The sequence below is a fragment of the Orbicella faveolata genome, unplaced genomic scaffold, assembly GCF_042242905.1.
Source record: "Orbicella faveolata isolate gen_17 unplaced genomic scaffold, um_ofav_v1 contig_25, whole genome shotgun sequence".
Classification (NCBI taxonomy): domain Eukaryota; kingdom Metazoa; phylum Cnidaria; class Anthozoa; order Scleractinia; family Merulinidae; genus Orbicella; species Orbicella faveolata.
Window position 1 is genome coordinate 1,810,404 of NW_028301553.1, and position 21,935 is coordinate 1,832,338.

The window sequence follows — 21,935 nt, forward strand, 5'->3', positions numbered from 1 at the left end:
GTAATAGCATTACAACCAATAAGCCGCGCTCAAATCCCCGTCACTTGGCATTTATTTAACATCTAACCACCAGATGTTTAGACACCAACCAATCTTATTGTGCAGAATGGAGACAAGACGTCTATGTGAACTCTTATTATATGGCTAGCCCCGTGATGAACCAAATACTGCGCCGTGGTTGGCTACCAAAGCGGACAAGACGGCACCATATTGCCAGCTCGGGATTGCGTACGCTCGTGTCCCGATCAAACGCGAATAACTTTTTGGGTGTTTTTTATCCCATATAGTAAATCCTTTATTGACCAAGCTTGTTCGGTCGAGATGGCTGGATATGAATTAATCACGCTAAGAACTCGGCTAATATTCCGGCATCTTCTCGGCCAATAACCCAGATATAATGAAAGTATGACAGACGTGCAAAGTTAGTGGTAGTCATTAACTGTCATAGTATTTAAAAATAGAAGATGAAATCGGTTTTCACATGTTGAGAAGACTCGTTTGCAGACAGAAAGTCACTACTGATCAAATCGAGACCCAATTCATCTGTAATCGATCTGTTATGGGGAAGCAGTTTGCCGTCAAAACAAACAAAATAAAGAAAACCGCGGAAAAAAAAAGACAACTCACAACCATGGGTCTAGTTACGACTAATTTCTGTGCGGACCTAGATTATTTCAAGTAAACTCGTCACTGACGTTTCATATCATAGCTACTGGTCTGAAACCAGGGGTATCAGTACTTTGTCTTGTGCGATCGCCTGTTGTTAGTGACATGACGTTTCGACAACCTGAGCGGAAGTCATCTTCAGAATCAAACTGACTTCCAAGATTAAAAAGAGCTTGTGAAACTTCAGTAGTAAATCAGTGAAATTGTCGGTCATGTTCTTTAGGTGTTAATATTCGCGGAAAAATCTAGCTTTCAAAATCTGCCAAATTTCTGGTTGGCACAACCGCCAATGAGCTCTTGCACTCTTTGTAAAATTATCCGTTCTTAAACCCACGTCGCACAAAAAGTATTCAGTACATCGGGTTCCAATTACTTGGGACAGTTAATCGTGCTATGCCCTGTCAATATCCATTACTTGATGAGAAACTGAATCGCCTGTGCAAATAATTTATTGTAAACAATATTTTGGGCGTACTATATTGTGGCGTTTTGGAAAAAATATCGCGAAAATTAACACGACGTTACACTTGCGAAAAAAAGAGCGCAAAAATTTAACACGATTAAACTCAGCAGATTATGCAAAAAAACAGTACACGGGTTTAAATGTTCTTCACGGGCTCGTCGATAGTTGTTCAATTTTTGTGCAGTCATCAATTTTCCATTTGTTGGCTCCTTGTAGTGAAACAAGGCCTTCGAACCAGGATTTGAGAAAAGCTATGGCAAAAGCTTGGAATAAAATCACTTGTGTGGAGTTTTTTTCCAGGAATGACGAAAATTAATACTCTCGAAATACAGTTCTCGAATTTTCGCGAAAAGTAGCATAAATATTCAGTACGCCTCAGACCGTTACCAGCGCAATACTATTCCGAGTCATTTACATGACGTACCAGACACCAATAGCACGTTGACCACCGAGTTCTACTGCTGAGTTGCTTGTCACGACTTGCGCTATGGAGGGAAAAGCACAGTTTGGAAAAGTAGATTTTGCTGTTTTTGGAGTTATGTTGCTCCTGTCAACTTTCATTGGAATATACCATGCCTTTACTGGGGGAAGACAGCGAACAACGAAAGAATTTTTGTTCGCTAACCGCGGTATGATGGCTGTACCTGTGGCGCTGTCTTTGTTGGCATCGTTCATGTCTGCGATTACAATTCTCGGTGTTCCCTCGGAGATTTACATCTTCGGGACACAATACTGGCTTATTATCGCTTCTTACGTGATTCTTTTCCCATCTGTGGCGCTGATATTTGTTCCTGTGTTTCGTGCAGTGGACATTTCAAGTTCGTATGAAGTAAGTGCGTAACTTGTCAAGTCAAAACATCGCATGCATATGATGAATGAACCCATGATTTTTGTTAAAAAAAAAAAACGAGTAATATGAATGGCCTTTTTCAACTCAGTTTTGTTTTGGTTTTACTAGTTAATTAATCGTCAAATTTTTACTTTTTAGAAAATTTCGTGATTTGTTTAATAAATAGTTGGCAGTTTTCTGTACTTTTAGAGTTTTCTTTTACTCGCTAGCTAATTTATTAATCCACGTGGTAATCATTGACCAAAGTCCAGTTAAGTCTTTTGATGAGAGAAAGCGGGAACGCAAAGCAGTAACAAGGTCTAAATATGGTTTTGTTACAAACAACCTTTGATCTGAAATATATTTACATCCTTGTGGACCTTTTTATTTTTATTTTTATTTTTATTTCGTTTTGTCCAGTGTCTATAATATTTGCAAAGTTCAGTATACCTTTAAACCCTATTCTTATCTGGAGTAATACAATGTTGGGTTATAAACCTCAGAGGCCTTCCAACTGTATATTGTTTGCGGAGATTCATCTCTTTAAAAGAAGCAATTTGTACCATTAGTGTTTTGATTATTGGGATTTCATGTGGTTGAACTTCTTTACAAATTGCATGCATGACCATGCATGTTCATCACTGGAATTGCTCCCTAACCCCTGAGCCATGTTGTATCAAAGTAGTCAAAAGTGGCCAACTGCCAGGTTATCTTGGCCAGCTTGTCTGTTGTGCTATTTGTCTGTCTCCTGTGACACAAAAAGGAAATATAAGCCATGTATACTCTAACAATAGCTACCTTCTTCAAAGGTGTGTGACAAACCTGACATATGATATATAATAGAGTAGGGGGCAGGAATGGGGTAAATTTTCCCTTCTCTTTCCCTAAATCCCCAGTTCCAACCTCTGTAGTGGTTCCTACCTCTTGATGCCTTTTCTGTTAAAAAAAATAGTGCAGTCACCAGTGTACTGTAGCTTTAATTTTCTCATTTTCTTCCAGTTTCCACTACTTTGTAAATTCTCCTTCCTGACCTCTCTTGTCCTGCTTTCTGTCCCCTTTACTCCTGTGTTCCCACCCATAGTCTCCCTCCACACATAAGTCCCCATTAAAAGATTTCACAGGCTGGATAAATTGGTCCCATACCCAACCTGGGAACCTGGAGACCAGGGCTTCACCAGGCTTTAACACTTGGCTGTTCCAGCATGGTTGGACCTACCCGGGACTAAAGCTCCAGCTGGTATTATTGTTGAGATCATTAAGACATGCAAGGTGTCATGCCTGTAAGAAGTCACACTAATAACGTTTCTGTTTTAGTACTTAGAAAAGAGGTTTTCCACTGGAATTCGTAACATTGGAAGTTTGTGTTTTATAATCCAGACTGTGAGTTTCAAATGCATCATTCTTTTATTTGGAATTCTCTGTTTAATTGGTGCGACACTGAAATATATATTTTTAATATGCAAATGTAATTCAATTTCATTATAAAATGTTACCCTGTGATTGCTTCTTTTGCAGTCTCTGTATATGGCCATTGTGGTTTACGGCCCAGCCATAGCTTTGGAAGCAGGTAATTTGTGTAGCAATTAATAGCCTTGGTTAATTTATCTTGATTGTCAAGTGTTTCGGATACAACTATATTGCTTTCCATGATGTCAGAAGGGTGAATTCCATGTACATAGAAGTTAACTAATTATTAGCTATCTTAGCTTGTTTATCATGGGAGGCACGGTGGCCTCATGAGTAGTGCGCTCAACTCCGGAGCGAGCAGTCTGGGTTCGAGCCCTAGCTGGGTACAATTACAGTGTTGTGTTCTTGGGCAAGACACTTTACTCTCATTGTGCCTCTCTCCACCCAGGTGTATAAATGGATACCAGTAAATTTAATGCTGGAGGTAACCCTGCAATGGACTAGCATCCCATCCAGGGGGGATTAGAAATACTCCTAGTTGCTTCATGCCACTGAAACTGGGATAAGCTCTGCCCTGATGAGCCACTTGGCTCGTATGCAGACTTTATCCCCCTAGCTTGTGCATTGGTTACCATGTCAACCTAACATACTAAGGCCAGTATCCTGTTGCATGCTTGTAATTGATTCATTTAAACTCATCTCAGCTTGTTAATATTAACTGACTCTCATGTTTTGGTTTCTTGTTTACCACAGTGACAGGATTTCCAGTGTGGGCCTCCATTATATCCATTGGCATCGTCTGTACTTTTTACACAACCATTGTAAGCTAATTTTGTGTTCATTAGTTATTTTCTTAATGAAAATAAGGTCCTGAGAGTAATGAAGTACACAAAAAAATGACATGTACATGTCGAAACAGATTCCTTCCTTTTTATTCCAAGCCTTATCTTAATAGACTCGGGCAGCTTGTACAAACATGCTGTCAGCTAGCAAATGGTGATATCTGTGATTGCTGTTTGTAACATCTTTGAATTCTATTATAGTTCTTTTTTTTTTTTTCTATTATTTTGGAATGTACAGTGTATATGTTACATCTATGTATAAGAATTGTTAATTATTTATTATTTTGTTGTATTTGGCTACTTTCCAGGGAGGCATGAAAGCTGTCATTTGGAATGATGTGTTTCAAGCCATAGTTATGCTTGGTGGCTTAATTGCAGTGCTCATTGTCGGCACAGTCAAAGTTGGGGGATTTGGAAAAGTCTTTGATCTTTTGGAGAAAGGCCAAAGACTGAAGTTTATTGAGTAAGTTTATGCAATGACCTGACAGTGAAAGCTGAGAGGCAGTAGTGTAAATTAAATAATTAAGTAATGTACGAGTTTATTGTAGGGACTGCAATGTAAAATAAATAATGAAAATCAAATGTATGTATTATTAGTGACAAAAAGTAATATAAAGTGGGTTAAGCAATATATAAGATGGATGATGTGTAAACTAGTAGCTCAGAAAATGAATAAGAAAGCTGAGAGGCCTAATGGTGTACTGGTGTTGACACTGCAGCAACTCTGGTCTTTGTAGTATGAAGCAGTAGAAGTATTGAGCACTGCATTTACCCTTCTTGGATTAGGTGCTTGTGTCTATCCCAGGCTTAACCTCTGGGTGGCATTTTCCAGGATGCCTCAACAATTCACCATTAATTTACCCACTCATTGTGTTATAATCTGTGCTGGGGAGAGGCCCTGTGTGTCAAAGCTGGATTCCGGCTTTTCCAAAAACACACCACTCTTACATTTAGATCTCTTGACCTGCTGTCCAGTTTTAATAAGTTAACCAATCTTTGCACCACTATGCTGACAAAATGTATGATATGTACTTGTCTTGATGAACAGTGCTATGTTCTGACTGGATCAAAGAGGAATGAACACTTAAACACATAACATTTCTTACACCATATTTGTTTCTTGAATTCTAAGTTGTTCAACAATCTAAATTGTTAACTTTATATCAATGATACTTAAGGAACAGTCAGAGAATTGCTACAGTGTAGCTGTTTTGTATCTGTCATAAGCTATTTAATTAATAATATTTTCTTTCTTCAGTTTTAACCCAGATCCTACTCAGCGCCTGTCAATATGGAGTCTGATCATTGGGGGAGCATTTGGTTTGTTTCCTCTCTGGGCTGTCAATCAAACTGCAGTGCAAAGATTCTTGGCCGCCAAGTCAAACAAGGAGGCAAAACGGTGAATGTTCACATTTTTTTAAATACATGTAAATTAACACCAACTTCAAAACAATGAATTAACTCTGAAGCTCAGCAGAATAGGACAAACAGTACATGTAGTGTGAACCGAGCAGAGCAAGGTCTGTATACAAATGACTGAGGGCCAGTGTTCCCAAGTACTGCTTGACCAATCTAGGTTAGAAGGTTGTTGTTCATATTGCATATTGCACATTGATGAGAAAGAACCCACCAGAATGCTTGGATTTACATCAAGGCTACCTTGTCATATAACAATTAAGCAACAGAGCACTTTTACCCTGTTTGCATAGCCTCATCTAACATGAAGAGGGTTGGGAGAATTTGAGACAGTTATGCAAACCCTTGACTACGTCTCAGGTTTGCATAACTTTCAAGAATTCTCCCAGTCCCCTGAGTGTTTAGATGAGGCTATGTGAACATGGAGAAAATGCTCTACTGCTTTTATAAAATAATTCGCAAATATATGCACAAATCTAAACCGTCCCAACCGTGTTTACAATAATTACTCTTGTCTTAGAAACACACCTATCAACTGGCACTTGAGAGTGCGGGTAGTAGCTCAGTTATTTTATAACTTACCTTATTTAAGGTCACTATTTTAGCAAAGAACTTTGCTTACTGATTGTAAGTGGTATTTTAATCTGTTCATTTTCATTCTTTGTGCAGTGCTGTTTGGATCAACTTGCCTCTCAGTATATTTGCTGTTTCTCTTTGTGCTCTGTGTGGATGTGTGATTTATGCATTTTACGCTGACTGTGACCCCATCTCAGCTGAACGCATCAAAAAGGGTGACCAGGTAAATTGGATGCAAATTTATTTTTAACATGTAGAATAGAAACTAACGTAATTATTTCTAATACTAACTACTTAATAACCGAGAGTGAGGTCGTTACGGGAAAATCTCAAACTGATGTCTTGCCGTATTGACCGAGCGATAGCAAGGTCAATACAGTAGGCCAAGGTTTGAGATTTTCCCGGAACGACCGAACGGTCGAGGTTATTAAGTTGTTTATTATATGGCTCATCAATAAAGAGAAAAATCATTCGAGCGGAAGTCGTCAATTTACATCCGGCGATGCGCGCGTTTACCGATTCATTCATCGTCTCAAACCTAGGGCAAAACTACACAGTCAGTGAATTTCACCACTGTATTACGTATTCCGTTAAAAACACTCATTTCTTTACGGAAAAGTCACTGTCACAGCCTCAAAAACGTATTTTAGTATCGTGGTACCACAAGTTTATGGGGAAGTTTTTCCGACTTTTGGGGCGAAACGTCAACGCATATAGAAAAGACAGCAAGTGCTTCAAAATTGTCCAAACCAACCGTCTTTTTGGTGAAAGAAAATACTAATGCTTCAGAATGCACTGCTCAAAACAAGCTTAACTCGATCTTCGCATTTGCTTTCGACAACATATCTTCGCCTTCTTCATTCTGGGATTTATGGATGAACATTTCAAGCCTTGTGAACGTCTGCAGTTATCAGAAACACTGCTACCGACAGAAACCGCCCGATTGTTTACATCTGATGATCCTGGAAGCTGATTTACACTTGCTTGTGTCAAAGCGAGGGAATCTATTTGACGAGAACTTTGACGGAGTTCAATACTTCGGTAATTGCTGTGACTAAGATAATAACTTATAAGTTTCTTTGTGGTGTTCTGCTCAGGATGCATGGCAGATCTGTCGATGGTGTTTTTTACTTAGCGATTTTAGCTTTACTTAAGACTAGGCAAACTTTGATTGTTTTTCACTAGTAAGTCATCTATATAAATTTTATTAAAGAAATATGCCTAAACTTTTAGCTACTGATATTCTCGTACTGATTTTAATCGGCTTTCATCGCTTCAATGCGCTTGAATTTTCAGAACCGGGCTCTTCCTAATTTGCATAATCTGTAATTGGCCCGTGGGCATTACGGGAGAATAATGCCCTACAATTCAGTGACAATTAACCAATCAGAGCGCGCGTTATATCGGCCACAAGCCAAAGCCATATAATAAATATTTATTAATACATGTATAATCTTCTCAAACGGCTATAGATGTCATTGTCTACATTAGATGCAGGGCAAACTATTTCTGATAGGTTGGGGCGAGATTGATACAAATTGATAGCTCACAGAATGGAAGGAGTTGGTCTGCATGGACCTCAGTAGAATACAATTGAAACCTTGCTACAGTGTAACTATTAACTACATGTAATTGGAGCTTAGTAAAAACCTATGAACTGAAATGGCTATCAATCAACTATGAAAAACATAGCTGAAAAACCTCCACTGTGATGAGTTACAAAGAATGCATCTTAGTTGCTCATTGTTGTTCCACAGATCCTGCCATATTTTGTGATGCATGTGTTGGGATCACTGTATGGAGTACCTGGTTTATTTGTGGCCTGTCTTTTCAGTGGGACTCTCAGGTATTATACTATAATTTTATTCTCATCAGGGCTGTGCTCTAGAAGTGCCTGGGTGTCCCAGGCAACTGGAAAAGCTTACTTTTACCATACGAGCTTAAGTGCTTGGCACCAGGATTTCAGGGTTAGGAACCTTTGAGCTCCTTGTAATTTTTCCAAGACCACAGCCTTGTTCATCTACTTCTAACACTTGCCAATGCCGATTTATTGGTCACTCTCTTTTGTTGACTATTCTTAGTCTTATACACGCACCTATTACCTTGTTTTGTTCTAGTACGGTGTCATCAGGTCTAAACTCATTAGCAGCCGTCGTGTTGGAAGACTTTATCAGGCCATGGTGCAGAAATAGACAGATGCAGCTCTCTGAGATACGTGCTACATTGTACTCAAAACTTCTAGGTAAGTGAATTTCTTGAGAACATTCTTAAATAAGATGGTAGCCTGCATTGAAGGTGTTCATTTATTTGCAAAAGCATGCAAAGGGAACGAAACTGCATGTGAGTGCAAAAAAATAAGCACCCCTCCCAGTTCATTTTTTGCTCACCCCCTCCCCACTTCTCCTCCTTTTATGCTCACCCCAGGCACATTCCTTTGCTTGGTCGCTTTCTTGATCTCCCCGCCTGGAAATTGGAAAGGAAACATCTGCTACACAGTGTCATAAGATGTTTATTTTTCCTGATAAACCTGAATAAGCAGGTGCCTGAGATTTGGCTTGCAAATGTCCATGCTTGAATATTGGCTCTGATTGGTGGCTCCTTGTCCACAAAAATTGATAGCCAAACTTGATACCAATTTGGAATAGTACCTGTACATCATGCTCTAGTCAGCAGGGACATCAGTACGGAATGTTCTCCTCTAAGGCTGGTATGATCCAGACCAGCTCCAACTGTCCTCTTGCAGTATAATACCGTACACAGCATTTTAACAATACCAGTTATGGTGATTATTCTGGGTTGTAACTTATCCAACCTTGTGTGCATTTTTTTTGCAGCTTTTGGATTTGGAGTATTGACTATTGGCCTGTCTTTTCTTGCCACTAGGCTGGGTGCCATTCTACAGGTGTGACATGAATCACAGTTACGTGAAAAATTATATTAAATATGACCTCACGTGATGTTTACATGACCTTACATACAAGTTTATTCAAATTCAAAAGTACAAAAAAAAAATAATTATATAAATTCGAAAAGGGGAGTTTGGAGGTCAACCTTAGGTCTTAATTGTCAGCCAGTTAATTTCAAGGTTTTTCTGGGTCAAATGCAATCCTTTTTTTAATGTAATTCCTGTTTTACAACAGCAACAAAACTGCACACTCTGCTCCTGATAATTTGAATGGCAGTTTTAAACTGTATGAATTCGCTTTTTATATACTTTGGCCAAAGCAGTTGTTATTCTACCAATGAATGTTTCTATGTACACATATATGTAACTGTTTGTAGCACCTGCTTTAATCACATACAGTATTCTATTCAACAAAAACTGTCCACGTACTCCGCATCTTTTTCACTGTCCAGTTGTACCGGACCTTTCGTGCTGTATTGCGGCTTATTGTTTTCTTTTGGCAGTTATTTTACAGCGTCTTCGGTGTTGTTGGTGGACCTGTTGTAGGTGCATTTTGTCTTGGAATGTTCACGCGGCGAGCTCATTCAAGGGTAAATAATTAACTTTGTAAGATTTGGTTTTTGTTTTCTTTGTTGTAGTTTTCCTGTCATGACCAGCACTGTTGATTGTTGTGTGTTTCATTTTGTTAGGGTGTGTATATCGGTCTATCGCTTGGCTTTGCTGTTGGTCTGTGGATAGGTATTGGTGCTAAAGTGTATCCCCCACCCGTCACTAAGGCCCCTCTCTCCACGGAGGGCTGTAAAGTCAATGTTATGTCCATTAACAGCACAGTTAATTCAACAAGGTACATTTATAATGACACCTAATTTCTCCGTAGAGTATAATTTTAGGGAGCTTAAGCAGTGACAACGGCGACCCCGAGGACAACGCCTAGTGAAAAATGAATTTATATTTTACCTTCGAATTTCGCAATTGTCTTGATGCAATCATTGCGCCTGGAACGGCAACGAAAACGTCACCAAACAAAAGGTTTAATGAGTAGAACACTGGCTGTGCACGTGGGTTATGAATCTTGGAATATTTCTTTGCCGTCCTCTGAAAACAACAAAGTCGAGTGACAAAGTTCTGCGTACTTTAGAGAACGCGAACGACGGCGGATAATTTTTGCTATTTCCTTTTGCAATTGAACGCCGGCATTACATATTTAGCTTGAGCAACTTCTGAGACCGTCGTCGTGGTTTACGTAAGCTCCCCAATGTGTTCCTAATGTTGAATAGCAACACAACGTAGCTGCCCTTCTCTATTACATGAACTGTTACATTTCAAACCTTTGTTAGTCAATATATGCTCTAGTTAGTGGTGAGAAGCCATTGCAATACCATTAGTAATAAGAGGCTATCGGAATTGATTCTTTTTGAGGAGGGAGGTCCTTATAATTTAGCAGGAAATATTATTAAGTTTTCTGATTTTCTGACTTGCTTTTGATGTGTTATGTTGCCATGTTGACGGGATAAACGTTAATGTACTCCACCGTAAATTAACGAGAATCCAACTCATTTTTTCATGACCGCTCCCCGAACAGACGTAATCAGAAAAGAATTTATTCATGCTCATTTTTAATGATACGCGTGTTTAAAAAGGTCTAGACCCAGTACTCCCGTACCACTATAGTTTTTAATTTGATTTTAAGAATTGGAATTGCGTCAGAAATGTTCCAAAAAAACGACTCGCACTTTATCCAAGAGAGTGCAATAGTGTCTTCTTACTAACGGACCGTGAGGGCCGTACTGGGAAATATTGGCCCGAGTTCGTGGTCGTACGGATTGAGCGTAACGGAATCCGCACAAAAACGACCAAGGGCTAATATCGCCCAGTACGTTTCGAGCAAGCTAGGTTAGTAAGTAGTTTATTACATGGCCCACGGGCCATGCTCACTTATTTGAGTTTGCCGGCTTTCAGAAACAAAAAGTACACGGCAATCAGAACCTGGTAGATATATGAATCATACTTACGTTGTTGTTATTTGTTCCGTTCACTAGTGCTCCGCCACCAAAGGAGTATGAAGGTCTTATATTGTTCAGAATATCCTGGTTATGGTACAGCGCCGTGTGCTTTGCAGTAACGTATATCACAGGACTTCTTGTTAGCGTCTTATGGCGTGGTACGTCATGTTCTCGGTCACTTTAAACAAATCTTATGTGTAGCCAAAGCATAGGAAGTTGTTTGAATCGCTATAACACCTGTGGGACTTGCTAGGCTTGTTTTCATACTGGATTGCAAAAAGAGTAGGCGGGAAGTAACTATTTTCCAAGCGATATAACTTCAATTATTTGGAAATGCGTCTTCTTTTCCATCATTCGACTCAGTCACGTTTGAGTATTCCAACTTGTTTTGCGTAAGCAAGTATCCTAACTCGTTCGATCAGTGTAATGGAATCTCCGTTGTAAGTATTTGACAGTGTTGTTTAATGGAATCTCTGTTGTAAGTGTTTGACAGTGTTGTTTAATGGAATCTCCGTTGTAAGTGTTTGACAGTGTTGTTTAATGGAATCTCCGTTGTAAGTGTTTGACAGTGTTGTTTGTGTTCAAGGTAATCATGATGGTAACGAGATAGACGCGCGTCTACTGTTCAGAATTGATTACTGTTTACCAAATTGCACGAGGAAAAGTTCTGAAGGAAAACAGGACGAACAACAACAGCTAAACAAGGTGAGCCAAGACATGAACCAATATTACTTTTGAAAATTTGAGACTATGTAAGATAAGTTTCCTAATTGTCATCACTGCCTGCTTAACCTTGATCATGTGATGGGCAGAAATACGATTTCAGTAACTCAGCATGTTCCTTCTCTTTTTGTTACAGGCTGAAAGCGAAGAAACTAAACAGAATGGCGAGGCTTCAAAATCAGGACCACAAATTGACGACGAACAGGAGTACCCAGAGGGTCCCTTGCTAATGACGACAAGGATGTGATGACGTCATGTGACGACTGAAGAGCTGATTTGGCGGGGAACAGAGTTACTGATAGGTTTTGTTGGTGAGAACATCAGTGGTGGATGGCAATATGAGGCTGAGATGAAATGCATGCACATATACTATGTGATTTATTGAATTTTTTTCTAGATAGCTGAAATTAAGATCGAATAATTGCCTTTTGTAAATTTGTTTTTTTAATTTGCCGTGCAAGAACATCTACTAAAATTTTATTTCACGTAATGTAGAATGAGGTTCCTCGCTTGTTTGTCCTTTTTCAAACTGAATATTCCTTTCGCGCATGTTTTGTTTTATTGGGAGGTTCGTATTGGTTTTTTTGCTGTTTAAATGAATTACACACCTCCAGCTGGTCAGTCATGTGGTGTGTGGTAAGTTCGCCGCGGTTTACTTCGCATACATTGTTCACATGGAACACCAAACCAAGGCGTATAATATCGAACGCGGGTTTACATTGTTTATTAGGGATGTAATAATTATTTTATTGCCAAATTATTGTATTTAAACTTTGAAAGGGTTCAGAATTGTATAAGATTGTTGTTTAAGTTAGGTTAATATCCATATCGTTCGTAAACATGACACGTTATTAAAACGTAATTTACAATAAAAACGCGTCATTTACATAATTTCCGTCTCACGTAATCGCTGGTGTTTTTTCGTTCATGTACAAAGATCCGCTCACGAGTTTAACTCCTCAGAGTTCCGTTCACTTTTGAGTGCAAGTGCTCGACCCGATGCCAGCAACTCCGAGTGTGGTGGACTGGGACGAGGGGGATGGGTGAGGAGGGTGGTACAGATTGCTTCAAAGATGATGGACCGCTGTCAAACCACAGAAAGAGGCAAAAAAAAAAAAAAAAAAAAACGAAACAAAAGAAAGGCACTTCAAAGCTGAGGGTATCTTTTTCACTGTTCATTGTGGTGATTAAGATTTTTTGAACTTTACTTGAAAGCTCAAGTGTTTGAAAATGAAGGAGCGCGGACACGTGGACCCCATTAGTCAAGCAGCCATTTTTTGCATTGAGCGAAGAATGCATTTTAGAAAAATGATAATATAGAGACTCAGTAATATACATCTTTGCTCATATGCCTCCTCTTCATCGTGAATAAAATGCCCCAAAATATAAGGACCGTGGTCAAGTCTCAACGGCTTGTAACGATTGTTTCACACGACCATAGTTGATCAATCGACTTTTTTTCTGTCGGCCAAGAGATCCAAGTGACTATGAGGACGACAATGGCTTTTAGTTGGCAATTTAAAAGTCAGCTCAATTTTAAATTGTTGCGTTCAGAAATCGAGTCACGGGTTTCAATCGTGCAGCCGTGTTTTCTTTCCTTTGCTTTCTGTTCCACTTGCGAAAATTGTAAAGCCTTTTAGAGTAAAAAAAGAAATGATAATTTCACGGATCGTTCGTTTCATAATGGTTTCTTCATCCGAAACAATATGCGGTCATGTGTAAATATTGGACCAGTATCGTGTTATGTCGCTATTTTGTTTTTCATCGACGAATTCGTTAAGTAAAAGCGCCGTAACGTTGGTTACGATTATTGATTCAGCTGTTGTTAAAACATGACTTGCTTGATGTTGCTGTACTTTATTCAATGTAACATGTGCTGTACAATCTGACACAAAAACAGTTTACATTAGTCGTGAAAATACCGTGAACTATATACACTACATGCTACACTACCTAGCTGAGAATCTTGCAAACACATTTACATTGATTTCCCTCGAATGAAAAGCCCGCAAACTGCATAGCCTTTTCATTGGTTTTTCAGGAGGAAGCCGAGAAGTCATGGCTTTTCTTATGATAACATCACCTTTTAATTTACAGGCAATTTTGGAGACGGTAAAAACCGGACACCTTTTGAGAGATACGTTGCATTTGTACATTTTAACATTATATTTTTTAAAGAGAATACCAACTTGTGTCATTATTAAAATACGAATATATTTTTGCGTCTTGTTTGGTCTTTCTTGATCAAATCATTTCGAAGGGTTCAAAGAAGACTGTTAAAAGTAACATTTCAAGTTCTAGTTTTCAGACTATGGAAGAGCTTTCTTTCAATAAAGAATCCTGTTTTGTATAGCGTATTTTGATTTTTCGACTTAGTTTAAATTTTGTGTTTTGTTTGCCTTTGAAAATTATGTAAAATGCCAAGGCGCGAACGGAAGTGTCGCAAAATTTCCATTAATTGACAAGAAAGATATAGAATTTTTATCATGAGAAATCTCTCTTGAAGGAAAACGAATAAGTTTTCTATTAGAGCGAAGCATTAATAACAAACTTTTATCAGGTTTCCACTCGGTACACTTAGGAATAGGTGCCACTTGAATCTTTTCAACCTTATTAACTGCAAGCTTTTAAAAATCTGCTATTTGTGTTAGAAGGAAAACAAATAACACGAAAATAAAACAAGGAATAGGCAAACACACGTCGCACACCTTGCAAAGTTAAGAACAATTCAATATTTTTTCTAGTTCTTTCTGTTATGTTTGCCATTGTACGCGTTTTGTTTCAACTGTTAAAAGCAAAGGAAAGCGGTCCTTTATTTTGAAGAATTTCTTCATTGAAAAAGTAATTCAGGCAGGAATTACGCCAGCAATTGGTACTGTTTTATGACTTGTCAATTTTGATAATGGAAAAGGCTGGCTGCCTGCAGCTCTGTTTTGTGTGTTTCGCGGTTGGGGTTTCGGCAAACTACCGGAAAACACAAAAAATTAACTCGATATCCGTAACATAATCACACCTTTACAGCGTAAACAAGTCATTTTTCATCCCTCAGAGAGAAAACTTGTTTTATCTTAGCACAATGAAACCGGAATTAACAACCGTAGCCACTGAAAATTTTTTCAAATAAATTTAGGTCAGTTTTTACGACTGTGTCTGATGTTATCCTTGTGCTCTACCACAAAAAATCGAAAACATCTAAACTGTTTTTCGCACCCTTAACTCTATATTATAGAATGTTCATAAATGCTGATGTCTTATTGGATTCACTTTTCAACACTGAACGATATCAATTTACAACTGCGAACTATAAAGGTTTCTTTTTTGTTTCCTATAGTGGACCTTCACTGAGCGAATGAGAAAACACACATACCACCATGTTTCGCCGCTGTGACGGAGGACACTTCGTTACCTCATTAAAGTTTTTTTGCCCATTTTCGCGCGGCAATGGGGCTGGTACAATCGTTCATGTTTGTCAAACCAATATGCATTGCATGACTTGAAACGAACGGAGATCCCGCATTTTGCAAAGTTCACAGTCAAAGTTTATTTTGTGGTTTCAGTGTTCCGTGCGTGAGCTGATCAACTAGCCAAAGAAAAGCAAGCCGATTATCACCACCCATCCGCACACGAGAAACTACACGGGGAAAATGTGTTTGTTACACAAGCTCGTATTAATCAGGTGAAACTACTGCTTGTACTGCTTCAGTTCAGTTTTTATTCCGTTCTCGTATTTGCTAATTTTTTTCCGTCAGACGCAACTTTCCGTTGAAGTGCTGTCGTGAATCTTCCCGGAAACAAATCATTCAACAAGTCTCCTTCAAAGTCGTTTAGTTCTGCTGGTTGGAGACCACCCAAACCATGGCTTCGCGCGGAAGAGCCCGATATGCTAAAACACCCTTTAGTATTTCTAATCTCTGTACATGTCTGAAGATCTCGACAGTGAGAAGTTGATCGTGATAGTGCGAAAGCGAGAGATTGAATTTGACGAGGCCATCTCGCCGGGCTGCACGCCATCTCTTCTGCAGAAAGATTTCAGAGCCCTGGAAAAATCTCGCTTGAGAAATGCGTACAAAATCGGATTCACGAACGCCACTGCAAAACGAATATAATCAAACGCCATAAGCGCTTTATGGGGTAGCGACCTTAAGTCCATCATAAAGATCAGAAAGCCGGTCACATAGAAAGACAGCCAGCAAACTATGAAGACAGTCAACATCAGAGCAAAGATGAACAGAGCACGAGCTTCAGTTGCGATCGGCGCTCGCTGGTTTGCGGTTACTCCGTTACGCGTGTTGTAAAGGCCACGGATTTCTTTAATTTGCCGGTGGATCACCATGAACATACGTACATAGCTGATGGCCATGAAGACAGCTGGAAGAAAAAAAGTGAACACGATACCGAAGATGTTATAACCCAGCGCATAGTTTCGCCAGACTTGGTCGCGAGGTTCGAAGAATTTCGTTGGGTCTTCCCACGCGAGTTGAATAAGCGAGAAGAAAATTGATAAGAGCCAAAGGCCAGCTATAGCCATAAGCAACCGAGGTCCTGTCACGATGTTGATGTACTTCATGGGATACATGACATAGATGTATCTCTCCAAAGTTACAACGAGAATGTGGTACATAGTGGAGACGGCAATGAACCGGTAGATGAGAGCAGCGGCGGTGCACACTCCTTCCTCTAGGAACGCGTTGCAGGCAATGTTCAGTGGAATCCCCAGTAAGCCAACCAAGAGATCGGACACGGCCAGACTGATAAGCAGACTGTTGGTTTTTGTCTGCAGATATTCTCTGTGAAAGAACAGAGAAATAACCAGCAGATTTATGGCGACAACCAACACGCTTAGGACAATCAACAGCCCATCGAACACTGGGTTGAAATACGTGTCAGCTGTGACATCACCGGACACAGAAGGAGGTGTAGCCGTTGTGTTTGGGAAGTAAGAGACGTTGTTCACCAAACTCGTCGTCATTTTGGCGCGGCGTAAAACAACGTGTCTCTTATAACTGTGGTGTCGATTAACACGATTGTGGTCGCAGGTTTGATTCAGTCGAGTTATCTTTGAGGCCAGCGATAACTTGCTTCACATCAACGAATCCGCCGTCTGCAATCACGATACAATATTTGAAGTTGCCAAAGGCGATGATTTTCACCAAGGGAAAGTAGTACAAGCAAAACGTATAGTTTAGACGTGGCTTCAGCCCTCAAGCTTTAGGTTTTAGGTCGTCTCAGTTTGTTTGAATGATAAGTTTTACACGATGGCTCTGTTGGCAGCGTGTAAAATGAAAAATTGTTTTTTTTGTGTGACACTTGTTCTCGTCTCCAGATGACTAACTCTTCTCAAGGAAACAGGAACTTGATCTTCTCAATGACAGAATGCTAAATTCTTTCACGAAGTACTTTTTAAGCATCTGTTGATGGAAGGACTGTGCTTTCACCAATTCAATCTTCTGCGATAGTGTTTGTATCCTTGAGCGCTGGCTTTTAGCCTGTCGGCAAGAGCGCGGCGCCTTCTCTTGTTTAGTGTCGCAATTAAGTGAATTAAAATCGAAATTTTTACTAATGTATCGGTAGACAACGTTATTTGTTTCGCCTCCAACTGAGCCGTTTCGCGTAAAAACGCCTACATCAGCCACTAAAACAAAATAAACACTCTTGGATCCTTCAGAATTGACAATAGAGTTACCTTAACTTTCTTCCTCTGATGGTTGCGTAGAAAACAAAACCCCACGGCGAGATTAAAGTAAATTTGAAGTGTTTCAGCTGGAATGTAGTTGCTGTCTTAGGCGTGCATTAGCGAGGCTCCTCTCCAAAACAGCTCTCCCTCGCACGTTGGGAGAAAGCCCGCATCGAAAGGTGCTGAGATCGGAGAAAGCCAACGAATTTGTCTTGTTAAAATTTCAAAGGAAACTCGTGCGGTTTGCTTCTCTAATTGGGTTGATTTGGCCTCACAAGGCTGGCTGACAATCTTGAAGTAGAATTGTGTCTTCACTAAAGCGAGCTCTCTTAATATCCTCGACCTGTTCAGTCTTTTTTGTCTGTCTGATCAAACAAAGAAACCGTCTTTTTGTACCAATTGTGTATATTATCGAGTTTCTATATTGTGATGAGTCGGTGAAATGTTTGAAGTACAGCTGTTTGGCAACGAGTTTATAATGATTTCAACAGATAAGAGATTTGATTCTCGGTCATTTCCTTTCTAGCGCTCTCGGGGTTCAAACTTGCTTCAGGAAAATTCAAAACTAAACTTGCTAATTATCCCTGCTGGACTTACATTATTCACCAATGAAAGTGTGGAGAGGGGATTGGCTATCCACAAACGAGTGCTTCTAGTGCAAACAAGCACCATGGTCCTGTTTGGTTAGTTTCGACGTATTCTGACGTGTTTTTTATAATGACCGGAAAGTTGTTCTTATGAAGATGTCTAGTGGGAAACCCTTTAATGCAGCAGCTTTACCGCGGAAACCATAGCAACAGTGACAGGTTACTTTCCTGAGGAATGGTTGCGGGGCGTTAAAGTCCTCAAAATGACACATCCCGCCATATTTTGATCTTTTTCCTATTGAGTACGTGGTTATCTCCTCGTGTTGTAACAATTTTATTTATTTTGTTTAATTGTAAATTGGTCCCGCGCGTCTATTTTGGGAAAGTGAAACGAAAAAAGCTTTCAAGAATTTACTCTTATTTGCATCTGACAAAGTTCAGATTTGCTGTTTTCAAATAGGAGAGAGAGCACGATTGCCATAATGTTGCGTAAGTTACATTCGACGGAGTGTAAAATACTAAAAAATACTTTTCTCTTCATATTTCGTTTTGTTCCCCGGAAGAGCTGTCTTTTTGTGAATAAATTTGTGGGAAACAGTGACGAGATTGTCAGGATAGTGTTATAAATTTTAGAAAGCGCTTGGAAATATCCCCGGAAACAAACTCCCCCGCAAAATACACCCTTTTTTTCTTACCTCTAACTGGTCATTTCTATTGGCGAATATTCAACAACCGATTTTGTGCGCGTAAAGGCATATGTTAAGGTGAGCTATCCAGCTAAAGAGTTACATTACACGAAGCACAAATTTTAAAGAGAAAACATAATTTTCTGCAATAGAGCAGTTGTAGTGGTTTGGTCAAACAATATGACAGAACACTTGATTGAAATTTACAAAGCTTCTCTGAACTGTCAGCGGGAAAGTTAATTTTTATTTTCTTTCCCAGTTTCTCTTGTCACTGAGAGAGGATCCTGTTTGAATATGTCAATTTGACTCGTCACACACACCAAGCAGTATCATGAAACAAACCTTACACGCGCATTTCAAGAAATCTCTAGATTTTAATCGTGCCGTAAAGATTTTAGTTAGCGTGCATGGAGGGTTTTGTTGTGTTTTAGCGCAATGAACACAATTCCAATTAGTTATTTTCAACTCATTAAGTGAACTTTTATGAATAAGGTTACTTTCAAAGCCTTTAAAAATCCCGAACGGTAATTATTCAGAAACTTCATAATACTTGGTGCATTAGTTGTAAAATACTGTCTTTCTTATTGTTCAATATTGCAAGAGTACTTAAACATAATTTTTGTTCCTTATTTCGTCTATGTGCCCATAGACACAATCAATGTAGTTCTTTATTTTCATCATAGACTATCATTGATAGCTGCCAAAAAACAGAGCGGGTTGAAAAAATGACTTACTTCATGTGTTTTGCTGGAGCGGTACGATTAATTGAACACTGTTAAATGTTCATGAAAATGCAACATTGCAACACAAGTGCGTTAGGAATCAAAGACGCTTTTTTTCTCCTCGGCGAAATAGAGAATTCGAATCCGTTCTGTAGAGTGAAAACCGAGAAGAATATCCTAAAGAACTTTATTTTCGAATTTTTTGAAGTTAGATCAGGTGCTCTCAGTTACGCCTGTAATATTTCAACTTCGTGAATTGATAATACACTTTCATCACATGGCATCCGGTGAGGCTCTGTTTCTTGGAAATAATAGAAAAATTATAATTATTTTAGGAGCGTAATCCTTTTTTTCAAAGCCGTGTCGGTGTAAGCTAATATCTGATTGTAAAGTAGTAAATTTCCTTTTTTAGACTCTATATAGCTCCAGTTGAGATCGGTCAGATTAACTGCAGAATGACGATGTTTCAGATTATAAAGGAAACGTAATACCGGATAAAACAGATTTCTGTGTCATTCCTTAACTGCATGATTAGTGCTAAAATCTGAGACAAACATGGTGGTCCAACGAATAAAATCTAATACTTGACTTTCGCGTCATTTCAGGTTAATGGTACACTAAATAAATAAATGGAAAACTGTAGCTTCCAACTGAGGTGTATAACTGTGAAATGAAAAAAAAAATAGCTTTGACCGAAAATTATCTTTGTTTTTGTGACCGAAAATTATCTTTGGTTTAACTTTTAGCTTTTTATGTATGCAGGGCCCCTCCGAAAACTGCATATGCCAATTTTGTTGATTGACTGTTTTCCATTCATTTTCAAGTCGAGTTTTTTTCCTTATAAAGTCTGTCGTCCTCGAATAAAGGAAAAAGATATCGTTTTCATGAATCAGTTTTTGACACTCTTCTGTGGTTCACCCTTGTCCTAAATAGAGTATTTTGCCTTAACGAAAAAGAGGAATAAAAATTGGGGTTGAAAGGATAATTCCAAATTCAAATTTTTATCGTTTCTTGCATGGAACCTAAAGATAACTCTCGCTTGGCTTCCCATTACCTTGATAGTCATAAAATGCGGATTACGGTCTGCTGACATCGGTTTAAAATAACTGACTAGATCGAGCAATAAGCTTTAGAATGGCAAATACTGACTCCCTAATCAACCCTAGTTTTACATAGTTCCTAAGTCTCATTATTTTCGTTCTGTAGATGTCAATTTCAGAAGGAAACTTTTTCGAGTTAAAATGACAGGGACATAGCCGGAATCAATAAATCCGTCTGAATTTTGTTGTTAATTCCACTCTTGTTTGCCTGTATCTCAGGATTTTAAAATAATATGGCCATTGATACCTTGCCTCAAAGACGATTATCTGCCAAACTTATTCGACTGGAGGTTTTAATCAGTCGCACAATCTTCAAGCCATGAATTGGTATCCGCGTTTGATTTGATCCTATAAAACACACTGACATTTTCAATGTTCACAGAATTTACAGATATCGATTTACGAGTTTCAAGATCTTCTATCGATCATTGTTTTAAAGTCTTTTTTTTTTTTTCGCGTGCGTGGTTAAATAAAGTAAGAGAAAAGTACGGGTACCTGAGAAAAGTATATAAAAACATCAAAGTTATTGCCATATGAAAGGTACAAGGAATATGTAAAAGCAGACCGTTTGCTGCAGCTTAGAAAGAGAGAAGAAAGATGGAAAGTTCGAAGCATCATGCGACTTTAATTGCTTGTTTTGTTTTCATTCAACACCGGCTTTGAGGTATAAGCTAGGCGATAACAGCTGGTTATTGTGGACTTTCCGCCACACCGGATAGAGTTTCGTGTAGGCGTATTCGGTTCAATTCTTTGTCGCGGAATGGAATCATTATCGCGTATTTGACGAGAAAAATAAAAAAAGCTACATTATATTTCACAAGATGACAAAAGCAAAAAAAAAAAAAAAAAAAAAAAAAAGAATTAGAAACCAAGCGAGACTGCAATCGACTTGTGATTTCATTTAACAAAACATAACAATTAAAGGGAGGCAAAAGCTACTCAAAGAAGATAAATAATTTTCTTTTAGAAAGGAAGAAAACTTGCAGCGGTAATTTGAAAACTTATTAGTGACTTATCGCAGTCGCACAGAACACACCAGAGTCTTTCAGTAATAATTTTACAACTAATCGATGTTAACAACGAAATGGAAATGTCGACGCGGGTTCTGATACAAAAATAAACGGAGATGAAAAGAACTTGAAAAAAATATATATATATATATCAGTGTTAAAATTGGTAGCAAGATTACCGCCTAGGGTTGTGCTGACCGTGGACCATGGAGCTTTGAAGTGTGGAAAGTTCATGATTTTAGTTACGATGATTCAGTTTGTTATTTCCGCTGGCAAGAAAAATAAGAATCACCTCAAGAGTTTTTTCAAAAGGAAGGTCGTGATAT

General features: G+C 38.8%; 2 protein-coding genes across 2 annotated transcripts; one reads left to right on the plus strand and one right to left on the minus strand.

The window, feature by feature from the left end:
* The first annotated feature begins 1,544 nt into the window (after positions 1–1,544).
* Positions 1,545–12,721, plus strand: LOC110040595 (sodium-coupled monocarboxylate transporter 1-like). The gene is made up of 15 exons (XM_020745848.2): positions 1,545–1,958; positions 3,273–3,338; positions 3,474–3,525; positions 4,119–4,186; positions 4,516–4,670; positions 5,466–5,606; positions 6,293–6,422; positions 7,957–8,045; positions 8,317–8,441; positions 9,034–9,101; positions 9,608–9,694; positions 9,794–9,948; positions 11,144–11,265; positions 11,694–11,812; positions 11,967–12,721. The coding sequence occupies exons 1-15, from the start codon at positions 1,617–1,619 to the stop codon at positions 12,075–12,077; spliced, it is 1,830 nt and encodes a 609-aa protein (XP_020601507.2). The 5' UTR covers positions 1,545–1,616; the 3' UTR covers positions 12,078–12,721.
* A 946-nt stretch (positions 12,722–13,667) lies between these two features.
* LOC110040596 (adenosine receptor A2b-like) lies at positions 13,668–21,449 on the minus strand. The gene has a single exon (XM_020745849.2). The coding sequence runs from the start codon at positions 16,797–16,799 to the stop codon at positions 15,735–15,737; it is 1,065 nt and encodes a 354-aa protein (XP_020601508.1). The 5' UTR covers positions 16,800–21,449; the 3' UTR covers positions 13,668–15,734.
* Positions 21,450–21,935: the final 486 nt, after the last annotated feature.